General features: G+C 47.7%; 1 protein-coding gene across 1 annotated transcript; it reads left to right on the forward strand.

Moving 5' to 3' along the window:
• Window positions 1–402: 402 nt before the first annotated feature.
• sp2 (sp2 transcription factor) lies at window positions 403–10319 on the forward strand. Its single transcript, XM_053415876.1, is given in 9 exon segments — window positions 403–458; window positions 2662–2738; window positions 3865–4283; window positions 4285–4615; window positions 4901–5119; window positions 5412–5709; window positions 6431–6605; window positions 6901–7094; window positions 7181–10319. Coding segments are annotated over 9 exon segments (1821 nt in total). The 5' UTR covers window positions 403–451; the 3' UTR covers window positions 7282–10319.
• The last annotated feature ends 192 nt before the right edge of the window (window positions 10320–10511 follow it).

Here is a 10511-nt window from a genome sequence, read left to right on the forward strand (position 1 = left end):
AAAATCATCAGAACAAATAGACAATTTAATTCTAGACTTTTATTATAAGGAGTTAACGGTGCAGCTCCTCGCAGCTGATTGGTCCGCCCCTGTTTTCACTCCGGCTTTGGCCGAACATCCCGGTCACGCCTCTCATTGGCCGGAGTGCTCGTCAATCAGCCGAGCTGCTGCTTTCATTGGACACTCGTCCGTTCAGGGATTTTACACCAGGGAGCCGCCTCCGCCGAACACAACCTCGACACCCCATTGGCCGAACCCCCCTCCACAAAGTAACGCACATAAACACCGCGTTTTGATTGGTCGCCTTGAATATCAATCACAATGACGCCCGGAATCGATTGGCGAGCGCGGCCGTCACTCAGCGCCGCGCCGCCCGCGGATTGGCTGTCTGGCCAGGGGCGGGCTCCTCCCCGGGCTCGGTGTTCGAGGCTCGCGGACAGCGAATGTCGTCATGAGCGGTGGGTAGGAATTCAAACATTGGTGTTTATCTGTGTTTCTACTGCGCTAAACGGGGATTCGACACCGGGCTGCGGCGCCGGACGCGATGTGCCACGAGCCGGTGGGTTCACACCGGGACGCGGGCCGCTCCGGGCACCGGGATAAGCCTCGCACTTCCGGGAAGGGGGCTGCCTCTTTCTGTAACGTTATCAAAGAGTTTGCAGCTAGCTTAGTGCGCGGCTAGCGGGGCTAGGTGTGAGGCTAGCGGGGATCAGTGAGCGGCTAGCGGGGCTCAGTGTGCAGTTAGCGGGGATCAGTGTGCAGCTAGCGGGGCTGAAGTAGCGGCTCCTCCCCCGCTCCGGAACGCGGACGTGCATTTCCACTGCACAGAAACACAGACTGGTTTCAAGCGACGGTCCCAGTTCGGTTCGTTGAATGCAGCTGCACACGGACACAGTTAGCTCGAGCTAGCTGCTAGCCGCTCGAGCCAGCCCCAGTGTTAAGTCAGTGATGCTAGTTAGCTCCGCTGGCTAACGGTAGCTGCTGCTCCACAGCCGAGTCAGTGTGTGTGTGTGTGTGTGTGTGTGTGTGTGTGTGTGTGTGTGTGTGTGTTTAAGGCCGCGCTGTGTTGCCTCCCCCGTGTGAGGCTCAGACTCAAAGACTCAGGACTCAAAGACTCAAACACGTAGGCAATCTGGATCCCCTCTGCGGCTGCTGTGGAACCAACAGCCCCAGTTCGATCCTGCGTGTGAGCCAATGGGCAGAGTGGGCTGAACTGGTTCCTCACGTTGACTCGTGTGTCAGGGATCAGTTCAGTGTTGACAGCTGGTTCCTCCCGTGACTGACAGCTGAGTGTTCCCGTGTCAATCATATATTATGATTGTTAATACACTGGAGTATCAGAGCTGAGCTTCGAGGTTTGTTTCCTGTGAAATCTGAAAGTTCCTGATCCAAAGCAAGTTGTTGAGTGGAGGAGGTGAGATGTGTTGATTGTGTGAGGGTGACATTTCACCCCATGTGTGTGTTGGTTTGTCAGAACCAGCCACTGGACAGACAACCAGGACCACTTGGTGGAAAGATGCAGATCAGGGTAGAACATGTCACCTTCTGGAGCCGGGGGGGGGGGGGGATCCAGAGATTCCTTTCCCCACTTTCTTTAACATTGTGAAATAAAACAACACGTTCACTGATTTCACAGAGAATAATTCACTAGATGAAAACATTCTGCACAAAGCCTCGAGATGAAGCCGTTGTGTGTTTTGTTAAGTTTTCTTATTAAAGGAGACGAAGGCTTGGTGGCTCGAGTGCAGTTGTGTGATACTTCATCAGCGTGTCTTACAGCTGGAGTCGGGGGGGGAGGGCGCTGGCTGCCAGGACAGTGCTGGTGTGTGGTTGTGTGGTTACGTGTCACCTGCTGGTTCATCTCAAGTGTTTGCTTCCTGTTCACACACCAGGAGCTCAACAGATTTGATATTTCACGTTTAAGAGCGAGGACAGATGTTGAGTTGAGTCTTAATATTCCCACCAGGCAGCTGTGAGAACCGAACTGAAGCAGAGAGGGCTGAGATTTCATTTGTGCATTTGTCTGATGCAGGGGAAATTATTTCAGAATATTACGTATTTCAAAAACCTCTTGTATTTACTGGAGATTTATCCTGCTCTTAAACTATAGCTTCCTGCGCTGACTGTCTTGATAGAATCTAATATGCTCAGTGAACTTCCTGTCTTCTCTTGTCATAATGCATTTGACCACAGTCCCTTATTGTGTTTCTGTAGAAAGCATCTGAATCATTGCCAGTAGCTTGATATTTGAGATTATAGGACCAAACTCAGCAACTCTCAACTCCACTCAGTTAACTTCATTACAACTAGTTTACTCTGTTTGTTGTTATTTTGCACGTTTCCCTAATTATGGACGATCCAAAATCCAGATGCACACAGTTCTGCTTCATGTTGTAAAGATCTGATGCATCAGCAGGTTTTCATACATTTTAAATTCTGTACATCAGGCCGGTGACCTCATCTGTGGTTGAGATAAATGTGCCGATGCCGCTGTTTGTGAGTTAATGCCGTTATTAGCACTGGTGACCTTGTAGTGTGTTAGGGTTAGGGTTGTTTATATGTCAGATGTTTGTGGTGCTTTCTCCGATGTGTTTGTGTTGTGTAGGAATGTGATGTTGTGTTGAACAGCCTGAATGTGACTGCCCTGTCTGTGTTTTCCAGAACAACAGGACAGTATGGCCACCACTGTTGCTGTCAGTCCCAGTGAATACCTCCAGCCCTCCACCGCTTCCACACAAGTGAGTGACGGTCTCTCTCTCTCTCTCTCTCTCTCTCTCTCTCTCTCTCTCTCTCTCTCTCCCTCTCCCCTCTTGCGTTCGTCCCACTTGTTCAACTCATGATCCACGTGTGCTCTCTGTGGCACTGGAGGAACATTTTAGATTTTATTTGACGCGTTAAGGCAGATTGATAACACATCTACTCCCTTTGCCGTCCACTTTCCACACTAAAGAGAATAACACCAGCTTTGTGAGACAACACTTATCTGAGAATAAATGGTTTTGACCTTAGGGAACAATATCTGGTACAAATCAGTCTAAAGTCCACTTACAAGCTGTTTGGAGCTTTCACAGGTAACTTCAGCTTCGACTGAAGGTGTAGTGGGAAACCTCAAAAGACTGAGTGGACCGTTGAGTCTAGAATATTTAGTCAGGCAAACCTTAAAAGTCATCTTGGATTTTGGTCACTGGAATATTGTGCTAAACCTTAAATTATTCTTCTCAGCATTTTCTGGAAAAATTGTCCAGAAGGAGATCACAAAAGTCTGAGTCGGTTGCTCCACACACGTTCCTGCCAGCCTTCTTCTAAAGGGTCCTGGAAAATGTCCCAGTTACTCCCAGTGACTCCCAGTGAGTCCCAGTGAGAGTGCGGTAGAAAAATGTCAACTGACTCGGACAAGGGATCATTTCAGGAGGATAAACCCTGAGTTCAGTAGACTTCATGTCGGTGCCACTCAGCAGCTCAGAGGCGTTTTCATCCTCGGTGATGGTTCAGGTACATGAAGTCGTCCAGTGTCGATAAAGTTCTTTAAAACAGCTGGAGCTGAGATTCACGTAGAATGCTTCCTCGTCCTGCAGCCTGAGGATCACACACATGGACGACAGAGGGACACACAACACTTACAGGTGGAAACTCACATCTACGACTCCACAGTTAACGACACTGCATGTGCTTCTCATCTCTCTCTCTCTCTCTCTCTCTCTCTCTCTCTCTCTCTCTCTCTCTCTCTCTCTCTCTCTCTCTCTCTCTCTCTCTCTCTCTCTCTCTCTCTCTCTCTCTCAGTGTTGACCTGTTTTGGCTCAGGTTGGTTTTAATGCCGACAGTGTGAGTAGCATCTGAGTTGTGTGATTGTGTATCTGCCTGCAGGACACCCAGCCCTCTCCTCTGGCCCTCCTGGCTGCAACCTGTAGTAAGATCGGCCCCCCCGCTGCTCAGGCTCCCGTCACATCTCCTCCATCGCAGCCGCAGCCTCGCAGGCTCCTCCCCATAAAGCCGGCTCCGATCGCCCCGGCGCCGCCCAAGAACCTGGGCTTCCTCTCAACCAAGGGCAATGTCATCCAGCTCCCTGCCGGCCTGGGCTCCACGGCCCCCGGGAGCCCCATCGTCCTCACCATCCAGCAGAGCCCGGCTCGCAGCAACACCTCGGCCCCCGGCAACATCCAGTACCAGGTGGTGCCGCAGATGCAGGGCCCCCAGACTATTCAGATGATGCCGCAGGGGGGGCAGTTCCAGCTCATACCCGGAACCAACCAGGCCATCCTCACCACTCCAATGACTGTCCCGGCCCCCCGCGGCCGCCACCGCTCCGGTCACGCCACAGAAGACTGTCGCCATCAAGCCGTGTCCGAAGTCGCGGAGGCCGAACCACTCGGCTGCTCACATGGTGCAGCTGCCGGGGGGGCTCACCCTGCCGCTCAACGTGGCCACGGGAGAGGTGGGTGGGACTCAGATCATCACAGAGACGGCCACCCTCACTCCTGGAAAGGGACGACGAGGGCGGAGGAAGAAAGTGGTTCTGGCTTCACAAACTCCACTGTCTCATCCTGCACAGGCCGCCTCCCCCCCCCCGGAGCAGATGGAGACGATCCTGATCGAAGCCGGGGACAACATCATACAGGTGCGTCTGCAGAGAAGCTTTGGAAGAAATGAAATCCCCTGTTTTTGATATTTTCACCGGCAACTGCTGCAAAACAAGTGTCCACTGTGGTGTCGAACAATGTTAATGTTAAGTTTCTGGACTTGTAGGGACCAGGGACTTCCTGGGTAAGACAGTTTATTTCTATAGTGTTCATATTAGGACCTGTGTCAGAGTCAGGTGTCAGTCACTCACCAGTTCATGTAGGAGTTGATTTAAAGCCTGAGCGTCCCAGTAACCTCTCTTCTCCTGGTTCTGTGCGTCCAGGCTGGAAACAACCTCCTGATCGTGCAGAGTCCCGGGCAGCCGGCGATGGTGCAGCAGGTCCAGCTGGTGCAGCCCAAACAGGATTCTCAAATGGTTCAGATCCCGCAGCAGGCACTGAAGGTGGTGCAGGCCGCCTCCGCCACTCTGCCACCCGTCCCACAGAGACAGCCGGCCCCCACCAACCTGCAGGTCTCTCCCACAGATCCATCGCCAACACAGGTATCCAGTCACATGTTCTCTTAATGTGACAATTAACCGTTTCAACGCATCGACCGTGAGTGAGTTTGTGTGATGACGACTTTTCGAACACGCGGCAGAGGAGTCACTGAATAAGCAGAAACTCCAGAGAAAGTCTCGACCTCATTTTGTGGATGTTCTCCGAGGTTCATGTCTGAAAACGTCTCCGTTACATATCGTTGCTTTCATGTTATTTTTTTGAGTTATTAAAGTATTTATCCATTTTCTCTCCAGTTATAAGAAAACCTCTGACATCATCATGTCCTCTCCTCAGATCTTCTTCAAAACGGCGTCGGGTGATTGGCAGTCGGTTCTGCTCCAGGACTCGGTCTCCACCACAACAACCACCTCCACCACGTCGGTCGCCACCGCCGCGACTTCGCCGCCGGCCGGCACCAAGAGGACGCTGGCGGGGGGGCGGAAGGAGAGGACTCTGGCAAAAATTGCCCCGGCGGGGGGGATGATGGCGCTGAACCCGTCGCAGCTGCCCTCGGCTGCGCAGGCGGTGCAGACGATCAGCATCAACGGGGTCCAGGTGCAGGGAGTTCCTGTCACCATCACCAACGCAGGGGGTGAGTGAGGCTCTGAGGCGTTTCACTGACTCACAGGAAACATGGAGTCAGTGAGTGATCCTGCTAAAGAACAAGGAAACAAACCAATCATCATCGCACGGGGGTGAAAACATAACCTCCTTGATGGAACGTGTCCCTAAGACATCAAACAGAAAATGAATTCTACTAAAGTCTCTAAAACTTTGAGAATGAAATTTGCTTTTAATTAAAATTTGTTGGACAGAACTTTGAGACTAAATGTTCTGGACCTTAAATCACACTACATCTGAAAGTCATTATTATTTTTTCAGTGTTTTATATATTTATAAAAAAAGGTCGTAGGGACATTTTATTCTCTTAGAAAATACAAATCTCACGTAACAAAGTAATTGTGATAATTCTACTCAAACACAACATACTGTATTCACACAATGAAAGTTGTGTGTTTAGTTGTGATGCATCATATTGACAAATACTACAAGAGCAACTGTTGATTGTCAAGAATCCGGAGAGGTTTGAATCTTTTCATTTAAAAGCAAACTTCCTGAGCTGCTGATATGAACTTCATCTGTTTGGAATGTTTTGTCAGCCCGTTACTGTCATGTGTCAGTTTTATATTAATGTTCATTAACCATTGATTTAGAGTTTCTGTCCGACGTGGCGCCGGCTCTCAGCTGCTCGTCTCATTGGCTGCTGCGTGTCTCACACTGCGTCTGTCTCTGTGTCCCTCTGTGTCCCTCAGGCCAGCAGCACCTCACCATGCAGGCCATGCAGGGCGGGGGGCTCCAGCTGGCGGCGCAGGGCCAGGCCGCCATCCAGGTGGACCAGACGCTGACCCTGGAGCTGCCCGGTCAGCCAGGAGAGAAGAAGAGACGCATGGCCTGCACCTGCCCCAACTGCAAAGACGCAGACAAGAGGTCAGTACAGTTCATTACAACACCATCCATTCTCTGGTCCAGGTGTTTGGGGGTGGGGGGGGGGGGGGGGGGGGGGGGGGGGGCGGTTCTGGAAGAAACATTTATTAAAGAGAGGAGAACAAATATTTAGATGCTCAAGGGAACATTATCACCTGGAGAACTGATTCCTGGACAGATTTACAACGTGTTTGTACCTTTTGATTGTTTGAAAGATTTTAAAGTTCGACTCTTTAAACGGTTTATCTTGCTTGTGTGTGTTTGTTGTGTGTTTGTTGTGTGCTCGGCCACGCTGCAGGCCCGGGGAGGTCGGGAAGAGGAAGCACATCTGCCACGTCCCCGGCTGTGAGAAGACGTTCAGGAAGACGTCTCTGCTCAGAGCTCACGTCCGGCTGCACACCGGAGAGAGGCCCTTCGCCTGCAACTGGGTTTTCTGTGGGAAACGCTTCACGCGCAGTGACGAGCTGCAGCGGCACGCCAGGACACACACAGGTGCCCTACACACACGTCTGTCATGTGATAGAGTGTTATATTAAAACACGTGATCACCCTGCTCACTGCTTGTGTTTCCCCCACAGGAGACAAGCGCTTCGAGTGCAGCCAGTGTCAGAAACGCTTCATGAGGAGCGACCACCTGACGAAGCATTACAAGACGCACATAAACACCAAGAACCTGTGAGCGCACCGTGCACCCCGCGTGGACACACACAAACTCAAGACTGTGTTAGTGGAGCTGCAGAGGGGACGAGGGGAGACTGAGACTTATCCCATACTGGGAAATACTCCAAAAACCAGTCCCCGTGTCTCTGCTCATTCCTCTAGGACGCTGTGTGGTGTACAGAGAAATCCCTTCTGATGGACTTCTAACTGACCCAGCACATTTAACAACAGTAGATCATTTTCCTTTGTGTTATTTTCCCCTCTGGTCCGAGCGGAGGCCTGAACGTGTGAAGTGACTCGAAGACGAGTCTCCAGACGCAGAGGCACCACTCTGCCGGCTTATTTATGAACTTCTTTGGTAGAAGAATAATTCAGACTCCCTCACCTGAGACCACCGGACTCACGGCTTCACCAACAGTTTCCATCGCTTTCCACAAATCATTCTCCACTTTTTGTTTTTTTCGTGGAACATCGGGAACTCTGACAAATTGTCTGTGAAGAAGCAAAAAAAAAAAATTTACGCAGTGTTTTATAAATTTACCAAAAAACATATTTTACCTGGAAATTATCTATTTGTGTTTTAGCAGAAGTTTTTTTTTTGCTGATTTACCCAAAAAAAAAGTTGGGGACCACAAAACTTCTTCAGTTTACATTGGCTATTTTTAAAGTGTGTATATGCGTATTATTATACATAATATTAATAATGATAATAAACTATTTATATCTTTTTTTCATACAGTCGTTACAAATTGATTTGGAATAGGATTGACATAAAATCGAAAGAGACTAAATGAGAAGTTGAGAATGTTAAAAACATAAGAAAGAAAAGTTGGAGACTCGGTCGAGAAGAAACGAGTTCAGAAGGATTTCTGACTCTGGATCAGTTTCACTGTTCGGGGCCAGAAGTCACTGTGCCTTAAAAGTTGTCATTAACGTTTTTAAATCATTTTTCAAACATACCACAAAGAGATTCTGGACTTTGGATTAATTTGGTGATGACTTGGTGAAGAGCAAAGTTCTGAATGTGACAAGAATATGGAACAAACGTGAAGTCTGTAAATGTTCCAGACGGGGACCGGACCCAGATAGTTAAAGAAAAGTAGAAATGTAGATTGTTGGAAACACCGTCTGGTTGCTGAAGGGTCCGTGGCAGCGTCGTGGAGAAAGTTTCAACTTTGAATTTACAGAAAGTATTTTAGGCTTTTGTACAGGCTTGAGTTTTAATTGGATAATAACAGGACCTGGTCCTTGCAGTGTGTCACAACCAGGCTGGGATGGTATTAAACGTGAGGGGGGGGGGTTTACAGGACAGATTAATAACCGGTGAGATGGTTCCAGGTTGAATTCTGTTTAATAGATTTAACTGTACTAACAACCTGTCACGTATGAAACATGTGTACTACCTACAGTTCTCTACGTTCAGAGAAACGCTGCAACAATATTCAACTCAGTGCAACGTCTTCATTTCCTGTGTAATCGGGGGGGGGGTGGGCATCGAACTTCAATATGTGTTAAAACCAAATCTTCCACCGGTTTCAGCAAATAGTCATTGATTCAAACACAACTTTCACATGTTGTTTGATCGAAGTTCACCGACGGCTGCTTCTGTGAGGACGAACCAACGGAACTCCCGATTCTTTAATTAACCGATAAAGTGTTTCAGTATTTTGTATATTTTTTAAAAACATGTTTATAAAAGACAGATTTGGTAGCTGAACCAAACGATTCCCAGTCCAACCGACTCCTCGTGAAACACGACTCCAGGGTAACTGCTCTTCTGCTTCATCACAGTATAGTTTTCATCCGGTGATTTGTAGCCTTTGCTGTAAATATGATTCAGATTTCAAACTCTTTGCTCTAACTCGACAATCATGTCACAAGATGCAAAAAAAACAACACAACGCTTTCTCAGGCCTCAGTTTGTGTTTGATTTCCTCTCCAGCTATGTGATAGCTTTAATTCTCACGTTTCCCTCTGATGACCAGCATTAGGCCGACTGTACAGTATTCACATGTCACTTATCATTTGCTTTATAGCAAACAAACTGTTGCTGATATCGTTTTTTGATATAATGAAGATGTTCTCTAACAGGTCCTCAGTCAGTTTGACGCTCGCTTTTTTCTTTTTATCCAACAAATACAGTGAATTATTTTATTATCAGCTTTTTGGTCAAATGAGCTCGGTGCCATGAGACAGCCTCTAGTTGAGTTCTCCCTGTGGCGTGTTTTAATACTGTGACATGCGTGTGCGATGGAAGGTCACGCTCCAACAACCACCTTCCTCTCTGCACACGACACAGAGGTTTGACCAAAAAGCTCAACACAGGTCAGACATGTTTTTAACGCACTTTGAGTTCAGTGCTTCGCGGCGGCAGACGGTTTAAAGCGTAGGTGGCCAATATTTGGTGTATTTTTTTAAGAATGTGTCCGGAGAACATGCGATGCCATTGGGACGGATAGAAAGAGCCGGCTCATATTTATGTTCACGTCTGACTATGTAAATACAGTGTGTGTCTGAGAGACACGGTAAATGTAGGATATTATAAAATACAAGTAAAGCTGCCCAGTGTTGAGGTTGGTGCGACCAGCCCTGAAGAAAACAGACTTTGTACAGCGTGCGAGGAATAAAATATAATGTGACATGGTTTAGCTTCATTCCTGCTTTGTATGAGACCTGTAGATCTTCTTTTCTATTGAATTTAAGATGCCTTAGATAGCTACACCCAGTATTTCATGATGTTTTCTGTCTAATTCCAGGTAACAACATTTGTAAAATTCCTTCTGTTGTTTTTAACTTATGTTACATGCTAATGTCATGTGCACTGATCAAAATCACAGGTTTCCAAAATTTGTCAATTTAACCTCCGTTGTAATTCAAACGTAATGAGATTTTTTCAAATTGAGACGTTTCTCCGAGTCGAGAGTTTTTCTCCTTCTCCACCTTCTTCATCAGGAGCAGCCAGAGAACCAGGAGATGTTTTATAACTTGTGTAAAGGTGCTAAAACACCAGTCTGCTCCTTTTCTACTTCACCCCCTCAATAAACAACTCAAACTGTTTCTGCGTCTCTTCAGATTTTTGTTTTGTTTCGTGTTTATTGACAAGAGTTGATATATATATAAATGTGACATCACAGTTTGTCAAGGGGAGAATTCAAAGGTACAGATTTGTTTCCATCACATAACATGTTTGGTCATTTTGTTGAGATATTCAATATCTGACCTTTAAATAAATTAATAAATTAATTTAAT

This window comes from Pleuronectes platessa, chromosome 3 (assembly GCF_947347685.1).
Source record: "Pleuronectes platessa chromosome 3, fPlePla1.1, whole genome shotgun sequence".
NCBI classification, from domain to species: domain Eukaryota; kingdom Metazoa; phylum Chordata; class Actinopteri; order Pleuronectiformes; family Pleuronectidae; genus Pleuronectes; species Pleuronectes platessa.